The following is a 15,093-nucleotide window of genomic DNA, read 5'->3' on the forward strand; positions in this document are numbered from 1 at the left end:
AACCACATAAGCAATCTTTGGAAATTCAGAACAGGTTATTTAAAATGCCAAAACAAACAAAAAACCCAAAACACTCTGAAGGGTCAAGCCATAGCAGAAGAGTTAAATTCATTATGACCTACTTACAGAGTAGAGTATCAAGTGACCATTAAAAATCATAGTTTAAGAGAATATTTTATGTTATGGAAAATGCCCCCAGTATCATGTTAAATAAAAAAGCAGAATAAAAAATTGTTTGTGCTCTGCAATCTCAATTTTGTAGGAAAAAAATACTATGTGTACGTAGAAAAAAGACAAATATATTAACAGAGAACCATTGTTGTGGGCTCAGTTTACTAGGGATTATCTCTGGGAGTTAGGACTAAGGGTAATTTATATTTATGTTTTTCTACTTTTTAATATTTTTTTATTTTCAAATTTTCTACAGTATGAATATTTGGATTTGAGGACCAAGAAAAAACTTCTATTGTTTAAAAAAAGGAGGGAGAATTACATAGCAGTCTTGGCTTTGTGACTCTGAAGCCACAGTCACAGTTACTGTTAGCCACAAGACCTGATGACTTTCCTGGGCTCTTTGGTGTTCGTTCTGATAAACTTGGAATCTGGAAATGAAAGAAATGGAAGAGATGAGAGATTTCAGGCAGTGTAACTAGTCTGAACACCACTGGTTCAGTTAAATTATGTTCAGTGATTTATTGTCCCTCTGCCTATTTATCCCTTGGTAACTCATTAAGCAGGGTATTCCTTTAGAGAAACCTCATTGCTTTAACCAGTGGATCAAGCTTGCTTATAAGTTTCATGATCTTCTAACATTGGAGAAGATGGGAAAGGACTTTGTACTACTCCCAACTCTTTCCAATCTAGAGTGCACACAGGTCAATACTGAACTGTGTGTGAATTTTCCTTATCCTTTGGAGCCTTCTTTTTAGCCCCAGGGCGAGCAACCTTGTGTGAGTTTAGAGGAGCAGAGGTGGGGTGTATTTAATTTAGCACAGCAGGTTGCCCTGGCCCTCTCCTTTCAACAAGTGGCCATTACCTACCTGGCCCTGTGCTAAAGCTGGGAATGCAAAGATGACTAGGAGCCAGTACTTGCCCTCAGGGTACTCATAGTACAGTGTGGAAGCCAGTGATAGAAACAAATGATTTCAGGGTGTTGGAGAAAATCCTACAGGAGGAGTATGCAGGGAGTACTGTGGGAACACAGGAGAAGGGCTTCTAGCTCAGCCTGAGATTTTAATAAAGGAAATTATGCCAGGTTGAATCTTGAAGAATGAGTAGAAGCGAGCTAGATGGAGCAGGATGGGAGCATCTTCCCTTGCTTCAGGAAGGCACAGAAGTCTGGAATAGAATGTCGTAGGGGGAGAACTGCAAACAATTCGATGTTGTTACAGCTTAAATGGAAAGTTAGTGAGTAACGGGAGAGGCTGGAGAAGTTGATCACTTTTTTAATTAACTTTTCCGTGTATTTCTGAAAGCGCAAGCGCAATAATGTTAGGTATCCATGCAATTTTTTAAATTCACGGTGTTCTGTCTTATTTCCTGCCCAGTGTCAGTTGTTGCTGGAAGTGGCATGGCCTCTGTTTATCTTTCTGATCCTGATTTCTGTTCGGCTGAGCTACCCACCCTATGAACAACATGAATGTGAGTATCTGTAGAGTCCTGCTTGAGGCTCACCATTGGCAAGCAAAATCCAGGCAATGGGCATGAGCTATATTTGTTTTTTCCAAGGAAGCTAGCCTTAAGAAACACCACAAAGGTTTAGGACCAAAAATCTTAGGTTGCCAAAATTTTAGTAAAGGCATGAACTTAGAGACTAGTTTCAGTTGTAGGGAATGGTGATAATGGTAATTATAATAATAACCAACATTTGTTTTATGCGTTTTAAATCATGAAAATGAAATAACTTCACAGGTACTTCAGAAAGTGTGATTAAAAAGCACCCTTAAAACCATGCGTTAACACCCGTCATCTGATCCCTGCCAGTCTTTTTCATATGCATATGTCTTTTTTACACAGTTGCAGATCATGGAACATATAGTTTTAAGTAGCATTTGTATCGAACTTCACAGTTCGACCAATACTATTTCATTTGATTCTCATAACAATCTTGTATAGATGACTTTATTATTTTATCATCACTGGCTTTAATTTCTTGGTAAGTAAATTGAGGCTCAGGGAGGTGCCGCTACTTGTCCAGAGTCACATGTCTAATAAGCGATAAGGATGAAATAAAGCTCTGGTCATCTGGCTCCCAATCATGTGCCTTGATGATATCCTTTAAAATGGGCATAGAAAATATAATGCAGTGGCTAAGAGCCCAAGCTCTAGATGTCACATTACCTGTGTGTGAATCTGGGCTTCAACATTTAGTAACTATGCTCCCTTGGGCAGGTGACCACCACAGTTGGTGCTATAGTTGGTACGTCAGTTTCCTCATCTCTGGAAGGGGAATATTAATACCTACCTCATACATTTGTTGTGAGTGTTACCAGCCCACAATGACAGTCTTTTTCTCTGCTAGGCTCACTGCACGGGTTGTTCAATCTAAAGGATCAACGTTTACTTGGGAGGTTAGCTAGAAGCTCTGTTCCACTGCCTCAGTCACTTTCCCTACCACTCATCAGCTTGTTTCACACCCATACCAGCCCCTATGGGCTTGCAGAAACCTGTTCTTCAGGGTAGTGATGGGGCCAGAGTCTCCTTTCAATTGTGTTCTTGTCCTGGTCTCATCCCTTTCTCGGCACATGTTGTTGTTGTGTGCCGTAGTGTTGATTCTGACGCATAGCGATCCTGTAAGACAGGGTAGAACTGCCCCGTAGGGTTTCCTAGGCTGTAATCTCTATGGGAACAGATCACCAGGTATTTTTCTCCCAGGAATGGCTGGTGGGTTTGAACCACTGACTTTTTGAGCTTTCGATTAGCAGCCCAGCACTTAACCGTTGCGCCACCAGGGCTCCTCTGCAGCACATTTACCTGCTAAGGAGCCCTGGTGGCACAATGGTTAACTCCTCCACTGCTAACCAAAAGTTTGGCAGGGTAAATCCGCCAGCCAGTCCGAGGTAGAAGAGATGTGGTGATCTGCTCCTTTAAAGATTATAGCCTAGGAAACCGTCTGGGACGGTTCTGCTCTGTCCTATAGGGCTGCTATGAGTTGGAATTGACTTGACAGCACACACAACAATAATTTACCTGCTAATTTGCTGACACATGGTAGATATTCACTTTTTTTTTTTTAAATCACAAAACCTTAAAAATATTGCATCAGGCATGATTTCTTTATTTTTCCAAAAAAGGAAAAGAGTGGAAAATGAAATCTTCACTCATGTATGGGCATGTGAGGTAATTCCGCTTCCACTTTGGAACCCCAAAGAGATTTTGTTGATTGATGAGTAAAGGCAAAACTGATTTTATTTAAACATTACCCTGAGCCTCACCAAAATACTTGTATTAGGCCAAACTCAGCTACATTTATCTGCTAGGCTGTTGTCCCCTTCTGGAGTTATATACAAGCCGGCAGGATGGTATAATGAAAATAGCGCTTTGCCATCAGACAAATTGGAGTTTGTTTGAATCCTGGCTCTGCTACTTGCTAGCTTTGTGACCTTGGGCAAGTTGTTGAGTTTTCCACCCAGATCCCTCTGACTCCAGACTATATATTCTCAGAAATGTTGTGAAATTTTTATATCTGTAGAAGACAGATAAGACTTTTTCCATTCACCTATGCACTTCTTGCAACCTTACTTCCTGTTCTTGTTACCTTCTAGGGAGCTGGCTAGAAGGGCAGAGTTGAGAAAGTTGAGAGCTGAGGTGGAGTTTGGAGAGGGTCTTGTCTCTGGGAATAAAGGAAGGATTGGTATATAATTCTCCATAAAACTTTTCCAGTTCAACCTGGAGCCACCAAGGTCCTGCTGACTTACCTGGGCTCTAGGAGTCCATTATGCTATTTCATTATCATCCCGTGTACCCAGTGCCAAGTCTTTACTCTGCTTTTGTTTGATGGGACACAATCTACAGGGGAGGGTCTTTGCGTCACCCACCAAAGTCCAGCCTTCATTACCTTCACCTTCTATTGCCCCATGCTGCCTTTTACCAACACAACCCTGTCTTTGGTACCAGTACCTCTCGGAGTTTAAAGGGGAGAATCCCTTGGTCCTTTAAGTATTTGGTTGGGTTTCATAAATCTTCCCCAAATGAGAAGCAGCTGATTTAGGCAAGGGGCCTTGTTTGGTTTTCGTTGAACTATTAACAGGGAGATAAGGAGATTAAGTAAATGTTCAACAAGCCAGACCCCCTGCAAAGGGTGGCCACAGTGAATCAGATCTTGTCACATCTTTGCTTTGGATGTTGTCTCTCTGGTTGGAGTACAGGTAGAAGAAAAAGGCAGGTAGAAGGGCCCCAATACTGAAATGCAAAGTACTACAAGGCCTGGCTCTGGGGTAGCTTCTTGGGAGGCTCTGTTAGTACATTTGCATGAAAATAGATAATTAAACCAGGATTCCTGCTTTGGAGGAAGGAGGTAGTTGTGAGATGGAAAGGGAATGTTCCAGGCTGGGCAGTAGCACAGTAAGTTCACCACCACATTCCTCCGTATCCAAGACTTGGTAATCGTAATAGGCCCATTCATTGAGCGTTTACTCAGAGCCAGGCACTCTCCTAAGTGCTTGCCCATGAGAGTTCATGTAATACCACAGCTCTGTGAAGTAGATTGTATTATTACCATTTTACAGATGAGGAAACTGAGAGTTAGGAGTTTGGTGACTTGACCAAAATCCCTGCTTAGGGAGTTGCACGGACTGTATATGAATCCCAATTGGTCTGATCGCAAAGCCCAAGAAATGGCTCGTCTCTTTACCACCTAGAGCCATGGTTCTTAATGGTCCTTCACTTGTTTGGGGTCACAGGTAACCACCAAATATGATGAAAACTAGAGCCATGGTTTTTCTGTCCAAAGGAATCCTTGGTCCTCAGGTTAAGGGCCCCTGAACCAGGGCACATTTATCTTGATCCTTGTAAGCAGCACCCACTGATGACTGTCACAAACCAAACTGTGCCTTTGAAGCCCAGTACCTAGCCCAAATGTGCCTCGTCAGCCTGTCTGTAAAAAAGCTGCTCTGTAATAAAGCAAAAGGAGAGTGAGAGGATGACCTATTACATAGGGCTTCCTTGTTTTGATGAGCAACAAAACAACAGAAACAAGAACAAATGTAGCTTCATAGATGGCTTCCAACCCCAAGTCAGCGTGTTTATTGGGTGCCCTTGAGGAGCTTTTGAGTTGGCAGAGGTGGTGAAACTAACAGACATTTGGAAAACAGAGAATAGTACAAAAGGAGATTGAGGGGAGCTGGATTATAAAGGAGGTCATAGGTAGAAGACAAAACTAAACCAAACCAAACCCATTGTCGTCGAGTCGATTCCAACTCACAACGACCTTATAGAACAGAGTAGAACTGCCCCATAGGGTTTCCAAGGAGCGCCTGGTGAATTCGAACTGCCGACCTTTGGTTAGCAGCCGAACTCTTAACCATTATAACAGTAGGGTTTCCAGGTAGAAGACGAGTGGCTTGGATTGGGATCATGGAAATGTGGGTTCTGCTCCCAGATGTGCCCACTGACTCCCTGAGCGTTCTTCATCAGCTCCTTTATTTTGCCGTGGTTTCCTCCTTAGTTAAGAAATTACATGAAGTCGTCCTCAAGGATCTTCTGTATCTTTGAAGGATGAGGCAGGGGGAAGAAGGTGAACTAATGATCAAGTGCTTGCTGCACATCAGGCACTTTTCCTGTATGTTCCAATTTACTCTTTTCATCACTGCTGTAAGGTTGGAATCACAAACCCCAGTCTATAGATGATGTCCAAGTAGATTAAGAACCTTGCCTGTGGTCACAGAGGCCTGCTATCTGATGCCAGTGTCCAGCCTAGGGTCAGATTAGTCCAGAGGAGGCAGGTCTTTGAGATGTGGGGAACAGGACATTGTATGTATGGAGTCAGTAGAGATAAGGTCTCTATCAACTCTCAAAATCACTTAAAAAATTGAAGTAATGTTTCTCCCTGTGTTTTTCTTCTCCTTCATTTCAACAGGCCACTTTCCAAACAAAGCCATGCCCTCTGCAGGAACACTTCCTTGGGTTCAGGGGATTATCTGTAATGCCAACAACCCGTGTTTCCGTTATCCGACTCCTGGTGAGGCTCCTGGGGTTGTTGGAAATTTTAACAAATCCATGTAAGTACCAGATCAGGTTTTCTTTTCCAAACTAGTCAGTTAATACTTTTCCTTCACTTCTTGTCCTCTGGAGAATTTTGAATGGTTGAATTTGAGTGAAGTTGGATTTGTAAAGATTTGTGTGATAAAGTCTGCAGTATGAGAGGAGGAAGAATTGCCACCAGGATTGAAAACCGTGGAACCTTCTTTGTTACATTTTAGGAGTAACGATCATATATAGCCAAAAGTCATGTTGTTAGAGGCTGTTCTTCCAAATACTGGACGGTAAGTAGGAAGGGGAGATATAGCATCAGCTCCATCCGTTAATTTGTCTGCTCAATTAGCAAACATTTATTATGCATCTGAAATGGCTGGCTCTAGGATCTGGGGCTGTAGAAACATGTGCAACAGGAAGGGCTGCTGCCCTCAAGGAGCTTACAGCCAAGGCTTTGAGAGTTCTGTCCTCTGTGCTGTCAGATCACCTGTTTATACCTTTGTCACTGCCTCTATCATACTGCAATGTGACTGCTGACTGCAGGTCTTTCTTTTTCCTGGGTGTGAGCTCCTTGAGGGCCAAAATGCTGCTGTCTTTGCTTTTGTGTTCTTGACTCCTGGCTTCACTTCCAGACATAAATATGGGCATAATAAATGTTTGCCAAGTGAGACATTAAAGATTCCAATACACAGAAACATGACCTGGGTTAGAATGAACTGAGGGCTGTAGGGGGTGTATAGAGGTAATTCTGAGGAAGCTACAGCTGGGGCAGGCAGAGCCCTAGACTTTGTAGCCTTCATAGGCCCCTTCCTTCATGGGAAAATGTTAAAAAGTATATTTTATAACTGTGTTGGTAAAAAGATTAATATAATCTAGGCTGGATTCATTATTATATATTAATTTGTATAATACTCATTTTAAAAGAAATTAAAACATTTTCATGGGTCCCTAAAAGTGTCATGAGCCCCAGGCACTGTGCCTACTAAGTAAGTCAGTACTGAGGATGTGTGTGTGTGTGTGTGTGTGTGTGTGTGTGTGTGTGTGTGTATGTGTATGTGTATGTGTGTGTGTGTCAGGAAGGGCTTCTTGGGAGAGAGGCACATGGGCTGGGTCTGGCAGAGTGGTAAGATCTGGTTGTGTGGACATATGAGGAAGGGCATTCAGGGCAGGGATGATGGGTAGGTCACCATAGGTGGTTGGGAGTATAGACAGTCAGTGAACCTGGGCTGTGGGAAAGGTGGGAGCAGGCCAGGGCCTACCCTTGGATCACTTGGAACCAGCCTGGGGCATTGGTACCTGGCTCACTGGTAGTCACTTTTGTATAGCGGGAGAGGCAGCTAACCTAACCAAGGCTTTTTTTTTTTGCTTTTCCTATAGAGTGTCTCGCCTATTCTCAGATGCTCAGAGACTACTTTTATATAGCCAGAAAGACACCAGCATGAAGGATATACACAAAGTTCTGAGAACATTACGGCAGATCGAGAATTCCAGCTCAAGTAAGCAAAAGCCTTCTGTATGTTGGTTTGCAGTTGGAAGTTGACCTGCACCAGGGTAAGGCAGCAGCCCAGGTGGCCTGGGGCTTGCTCCCTTTAGCTCTTCCCTAGGGTGTCCTTCTAGGTGGCAGGCTGTGGGGCCTTTCTGCAGGAATCATTTGAGGAGAAACTAGGGAAGCTGGTTGCCATGGACATTTAGTGCACTGGCCTCCTCTGGAGATTCAGAAGAAAAATCTCTGGTGAGGAATGGCACAGGCTCTCTGACCGGGACAGCTCGGGGTGCAGGCAGCTTCCAACTGTTCTATTATGGAGGTGGCTGTATGGCTGTGGTGAACAATGGGCAGGTTTATAGACAGTGGGTACTACTGTGCATAGCAGAGCAATTAAAGTTGCAATTTGATATGAGTAAGTGAAAGTTAAGCATTTATTCCTAAAAGGAAAATACAACTCATCTTCCCCTAGTCATTTAATTTAGTCCAATGGGTATTTGAACTCGGATTTTTTCAAGTAGAATCTTCACTTTGTATCTGGTAAGCACCCAGGCAGTTTATGACATGCCATTGAGGAAGTGTCAGAGGAGCAGGCAGATTGCTGAGTGAGGCCCTGGCTACAGAAGTCATGGAGCCACCTCCCAGGCGGTGGCCTGCCTAGGGAGCAAGAGGCGGTGGGAGCAGTCTGCCAGGTGGAGGCCTTAACGGTGTGCATGGTCTCTAGAGACTTTAAAAGCAGTAACGAAGCCAACTAAAAGTTGGTCTACTTCTTAATGTCACCATACACCAGCAGTTCTAGACAATATCAGTGATAATTACTCATCTCCGTCCTGGGCTGACTGCTGCTGCCGCTCCAGGAAAGTACCTTTCACTCGGTTTAATGTTTTGGGACCAGTGCGGTGGGCTGGCCGTGGCTGAAAGGCATCCCAGTTTGTGATCCACTTGGCAAAAGAAGAAATGGCATAAAGTGCCACAGTTTAAACCAGACTCAGATTGGAGCTTTTCTTGGCAGATGAAACTTTGCTTTCTCTGGGTAGGAAAAGATGGGGTGGGCAGCATGGAACCTCTTGACAGAGGGAGGCAAAACTGTGGGGAGGTGAAGGATGGCACAGAGGAGGTGCTGCTTCACGGCCGAGAGAGGTGTGGCGGTGCTGAGAGGTGTGCACCCTGGGGGATGAACTTGGGCTCCTGGGTCAGCTGTGAGGAGCTCCCAGCTGGACCACTCCCAGCTGCATGGACAGGCCATCTGCATGCTATTTCCTTGCCCTCCGGCCCCACTATCCTGCACACGTGTGTCTGTCCCAGTGCAGGAGACAGAGAGGTAGCAACCACAAATCAAAGCATCAGTTCTCCCTGATCTTCTGGGGTACTGTATGCCTGGTGGACCAGAGGCAGAGCTGGGGTTATTCTGCTACCCCCAAGAGACAGTGTGGCAGAGAGGAAAGAGTGCTAGGATATATTACTTTGCAGCTATGGGACTTCGTGAGTAAGTTAGTTAACCTCTTCTGGGCCAATTCTCCTCATCTGTAAAATGGGGCTAGTAGGAGAAGCTATCTCATAGGACTTTTGTGAGGAAGAAATGAGATAAAACATTTAATTGCTTAAAAACAGCACCTGGCACATAGGAAGCACTTAGTGAATTGGCTAGTGAATATTTTGGAGCAGTGACATCTTGGTCAAGCCAACTTAACCTCGCTGAGCCTTAATTTCCTTAGGTATGAAATAATAGCTAACTTGCAATGTAAATATAAAACCTAATACAGTGTCTGGCCCATAGTAGATGCTTAATAAATGAGAACCAGTGTTATTCTTCAGTGACAGTGATGCATTTCTGAGCATCCTGCCTCTCCACTTGCTTGGCTGTTGAAATAGACTGGCTGATGGGGGAGAGTGGTCAAGCGGAGCGTCAGATCTCAGTGGAGGCTGCCTTAGAAACACAACTGTCTTTCTTCTTTGAGCAACTGGAAACGTGAGTGGAGGTGGAAAAGAGAAATCAAACCTGTGTCCAAAAACTTTCTCTGTCTGCACAGCTCTGAGGAGAGAAGGCCTTCCCTGATTTTGATTGCTTCATGTCAGCGCTTGTTTCACATCTCCCGGTTCCTCCAGTGCATTGCCTTTTCTGCCCTGCAGCTACATCTTAAATTGCTTCCACCTTTGACTTGCAGCACAGAGCCAGGCCTCAGCCTAGAGAGAAATGCACAGAAACACTCCTTCTTCCTAGATGAAGTTAGTATGTGTTTGCTGGTTTTGAATAGGATGCTGTAGACTTCAGAGAGACTCTGGGGCTGAGGTGTGTCTCTGTAGATCCCTACTTAGAGACGTGTGTTTATCTTCACTAACACTCCTACTCACAGCATGATGGGCTCAACCCTCTTGTACTATTGCTTTTAGGATTAGAAGGATCCTTGGAGCTGGTCTAGTCTAGAGCACCGCCCTCATTACAACTTTTCCTACCATACATGTGCTTCCCCCGAAGTGGGAACTTCTCACAAGATAGCTCATTTTGAGGGTAGATAGCTGTAATTGTCAGAAAATATTTGTTAGTCTGCCATGCCTTCTAGAGAATGACTCTAATTCTATTTCCCTTGAAATATTTGAAGACAGCTTTCATGTTTTTTCCTTTTCCCCAAGTCTTTGATTTTTCCAGGCTAATTCTCCTCCATTCCTCTTACGGAATGTTTTCTTCCTAATTTCTGCCTCTCCTCTGGCTGGATTTCAGTGTGTCTGTGTCCTTCTTGAAGTTGACCAGAAAAAAAATTACAACAGTATTCTAGCACAGAGTAGAAAGGGACTTTTGCCTTCCTTGTCTGACTGAGCACCATATTTCTGTTAACGCAATCTGAGATTGCGTTAGGTTTTTCGGCATCCATATCACAGTGTTGACTCATAGTCTGTGTTCAGTCAACCAAAATTATAGTGTTTTAAATAAACAATATTGCAAGTTACTTGCTCTCAACCTCTTAATTGTGCAGTTGGCTCTTTGAACCTAAAGGGAAAATACTTACGTCCTTTCTGTTTCACATTTTTAGATTCCATATGTCATCACATCTCACCAAAAATCATTGTAGACTCTGATTTGCCATGCATTGTATTTGATTCTTCTTCTTGTTTCCTCCCATTTAAGAGTTAGATAAGTACCTCTGTTCTCATCTGAGTCACTGATCAATGTGGGACCAAGGCTGGAAGCTTGGAAAAGTAAGTCTGCTGGAGACTGCCTGCCTCCCAAGGAGATGGAATACCACCCTTGTACACTAACTTGCAAGCACTTACAGATCCACCAGCCTATGTTGTCACCACTGCTGGACCACTGGGCTCCTTCTGTTTCTGCAGTGCAGTCAGAGGATTTATCTTGTTCTTTCCTTCATTTTGAATCTGCAAAATCCACTAGGCTCTCCACAGACTTTTGGACTTGGGGTCTCTTCTTGGACTAGAGAATCTTTTTTATTTCCACTGTTAGGACTATTACTGGAAGAGACGTAAGAGGTCATTCAGTTCACTTATAGATCAATGGGTTGATTGATACAGTCATTCAGCCAATGTTTATTGAACATCTCATATGTGCCAACCACTGCTATAGGTGTTGTGGACACAGAGGTGTACAAAAGAGAAATGGTCCTTATCCTCGTGGAACTTACAGTGTAGAGAAGAAGATGATCCAGACAGGGGAAGTGACTTTCCAAGTTTGCACAACCACAGGAGGGACAGTGTGGGAATGAAGCATAACTAAACCCCATGTAATTCTCTTTCTACAGTGCTATCTTGTTGTGCCATTTTAATAATCTTCCAACTGGAACGACCTCCAGTTTTACAGATTAAGTCACAGACAAATCTCCTAATTAGTCTTAAAATCATCCTGATGAGAAACACAAGTAGGAAACCTTACAGAGCTGCCTTACCTAGCTTTCACATTATTGGAACCTTTTGGACATGTTATTATTTTCTTAAACCACAGTACAGCCACAAAGGTTGGTATCTGTGAATGGTATCTAACAATGTTTGGGAATCAGTGTGAGGAGCATTCATTTTCTTAAATCCCTATCATGAGTACAAATCTAAGGAAATATAAAATTAGATAAACTCTCCAAAACCCTAGAAAAAGTGACAGGTCTACCTTCTGCTTCTGTGAGGTGTAGACTAGCAAGGGTGAGTGCTCCTCTGAGTGAGCTGGGTGTGATATCTGAGATGATGTCAGGCAGTGCACAGATGACAACGTTTAATTCAAACTCATGTCAAAATACAATTTCATGGATATTACTGCTTTTAGGATATTAAAAGGAAAAAATTAATGCCAATTTAAAGAATGCGTTATTTTATGTGGATAGGGTAGTTTGAGGATAGTTTGTAAATTAGTAAAGATGGGGAAACATTGGTATAAGAGAAAGAGTTTGGGGCTCTGTATTCAGATATGTTTGGGAAAAATCTCTGGCTCTTTGCCTCACTAGGTGTATAGCTTGGGCAAGTTTTGACTCCTGGCTCTCAGTTTACCTCAAAAAATGGAGATTAGCTGCCTCCTAGGATTGCTGAGCATCAGATCAGATGCCATCTGTGAATGACTGATAGTCATAGCACATAGTCATAGCACATAGCTGACACACAATACATCTGAATTGGTTTACTTTCTCCTCTGTCCTGGGCTGACTGTGTGGCCTTTGCCATTTTGCTCAACCTCTCTGGGCCTCAGGTTTCCTTGCCTCTAAATTGAGACTTTGGCAAACACCCTAAAAATGGCTCATCTCAGAAACTTGCTCAGTATTTGGATGAAAGGTCACCTGGGACTAACTGGTATTGTTGGCTGTCCACTAGACTAAGCCCATTGAGGGCAGGACTGGGTCTTATTTATGGCTGTACCCCAAGTAGCAAACACATGGTAAGTATGTTAGTTTCTTGAGGCTGCTATAACAAAGTACCACAAATTGATGGCTTGAAACAACAGAAATTTATTGTCTCCCAGTTCCGGAGGTTAGAAGTCAGAAATCAAGGTATCACAGAGAGGCCATGCTCTCTCTGAAGGCCTCTTTCTAGCATCCTGTGGTTCCTGGAAATCCTTGGCATTCCTTGGCTTGTAGATGCATCATGCAGATCTTTGCCTCTGTCTTTACATGGCTGTCTTCCCTCTGTGTCTCTTTCTCTCTCTTTTTTTAGATAAGGACACCACTCACATAGGATTAGAGCCCATCCTCCTCCAGTAGACCTCATGTTAACTGATAACATTTTTAAAAACCTTATTTCCAAACAAGGTCACATTCACATGTACTTAGGACTTCAACATATCTTTTTTGGGGGGCACAATTCAATCCATAACAATAAGCAATCAGTACCTCTTTGTGGAATGACAGGGATAGAAAATACTTGCCTTTTCTCCTTTATAGAATGTCATAAGAGTCAAATGAAAGTGCTTTGAAAAATATAAAATCCCAGGCACTTGTAATTATAGAGTTGACTCCCTTGTGTGAACCCAGATCAACAGGGCTCTAAAATAATAATAATGGCAAAAGTTCTTGGTTCTTTCTTTCACAAGGTTCAGCTTCCATCACGTTATTGGAAGGGCTGCAGTGAACCCAGAAGTCTGAAGTAGATTTACTGTGAAGCTAAAAAGATACTCTCCCAAATCCTGATGTCTTGACTACAGACTTCCCTTCATCTCTACGTGGCTTCATGGATCCCTGCTCCTCTTGAGCATGTGCCCCTACAGAGCAGTCAGGGTTTCCTGTTTGGCTGGAAATTGAAAAGTGCATTATCTTGGGGCTGAGACTTCTTGCCTTCCTGGAGTAGGTCATTCTCACATCCCCTACAAGAAGTTTCCGAATTTCCTACTGTCCTTCATTTCCACAATTCCCTAGGCTCATCTCCACCGCTGCATCCCCCACACCTGCTCCCTCAGCCGCACCATTGCTTACGTTGTGCCAGGGACAATTCTTGGGCTTGTGTAGGTCCTATGGAAGTTCCCTGCCTTTATTAGCTATGGCACAGCCCAAGTGGTGTGGACAGAGCTGTGGGTTTTGTGTTGTGGCTGGAGGCCAGTCACCCAGTCTCCCCTGTGCATGAGACTCACAGCAACTTATGTCTTCAACCAAGATCTTAATGCTCCAGGTATCTGGCCGTGTCCCAGGTTACAGCTAAGCCAATGACTTTTAACTGTAGAAGCCCAGTGGGTGCTCTGTGGGACTGCAGAAGACCATTTTTTGGACCTGCTGAATTGGGCCAGGCCAGGTAGGTGGGACAGCTGCGGAATGGCTTTCAAGCTGTACTGAGGGTTGCCAAGTGACAGATTTCTGGGGATACCATGTGCACTGTGGTTTGTGTGAATGGCACTCCCCATGAGAGCCGCATTCCCTGGAGTTGGGTAGAGCACAACCTACATGGCTGTTTGCCATGGCCAGGAGTACCTATCTCAGCATCCCCCAGTGAGGGCTAGGGCTGTGACTGGACTCCCACAGCCCCTGATTCAGGGCTAGTTGCAGGGGGCTTGAAATGCCTTCTCTCCAGGATGTAGTGTCCTCTGAAGCGTATGAGAACTTAGCCAGGAAAAAACAATGAAGAACTTTGGGTTTTTTGTCACTGGGCTGGAAATGTCCCTTTGGAGGACATGCCACATCGTTGAGGTCAAGGGTTAGAAAGGGGAGGGACAGGAGGAGAGATCTGGGCAGAGCTGCATGCATCTTGACATCTGGCTCGGGACTTCAGCTTCTCTGTCCCTTTGGCCAGATTTTTGTGCTGAGTCGATGGCATGGCTGCCATTTTCCACATATTCATGGCCCAAATCTGGTTTATTTGACCTTTCTGATGTGGCTCTGACCAAGACTTTTGTGAAATAAGTCGTGAGGGTTATACTGAATTTTACTTAGGGAAGAGGGTCATAACTTTCTGGCTGTCAGATTTACTGAGAACTCATTGTGTGGCTCTTTGTTCTGCTTTGATCTTTGAAAGTCAAAAAGACTTGAGCCCCAGAGGGCAGGGTAGGCTTTGCTGACATGGAAAGGTAATTGTCCGTGGCAGGGAGTTTAGGGAAGGGGGTGTAAAATTAACATCTTGTAAACATCCACTGGGCAGTATAATTTAGTGGTTAAGAGAACAAACTGGGCAGCCAGGCTGCCTGGGTTCAAATCCTGGCTCTGTTGCTTACTAGCTGTGTGACCTTCAGCAGTTCCTTAGCATCCCTGTGCCTCAATTTCCTTATCTGTCAAAACAGGGATAATATTAGTATCTTCTTCAGGGATGCTGTGGGGAATAAATGAGAGAATAAAGGCAAAGCACTTAGTACAGTAGCTGATGCATACATAATAAGTCTTGTATTTTAGTTTGCTGAATTTTTATAACTGTCATGTGAGATAGGGATTTTTATTCCTTTTTTTATACATGAAGAAGCTGAAGTCAGAGAGGTTAAGTAACTTAAGGAAGCACAGCTGGCAAGGGCAGAG

General features: G+C 43.7%; 1 protein-coding gene across 15 annotated transcripts in view; it reads left to right on the plus strand.

The window, feature by feature from the left end:
• ABCA1 (ATP binding cassette subfamily A member 1) overlaps positions 1-15,093 on the plus strand; it is a 138,657-nt gene that overhangs the window by 35,426 nt on the left and 88,138 nt on the right. For all 15 annotated transcript variants that reach the window (XM_023727434.1, XM_004372203.2, XM_023727442.1 and 12 more), the window contains 3 exons: positions 1,548-1,641; positions 6,077-6,218; positions 7,570-7,688. In XM_023727434.1, the coding sequence (XP_023583202.1) occupies positions 1,548-1,641; positions 6,077-6,218; positions 7,570-7,688 (355 nt within the window). The remainder of the gene's footprint in view (positions 1-1,547; positions 1,642-6,076; positions 6,219-7,569; positions 7,689-15,093) is intronic.

Source organism: Trichechus manatus, unplaced genomic scaffold, assembly GCF_000243295.1.
Source record: "Trichechus manatus latirostris isolate Lorelei unplaced genomic scaffold, TriManLat1.0 scaffold00016, whole genome shotgun sequence".
Taxonomy (NCBI): Eukaryota; Metazoa; Chordata; class Mammalia; order Sirenia; family Trichechidae; genus Trichechus; species Trichechus manatus.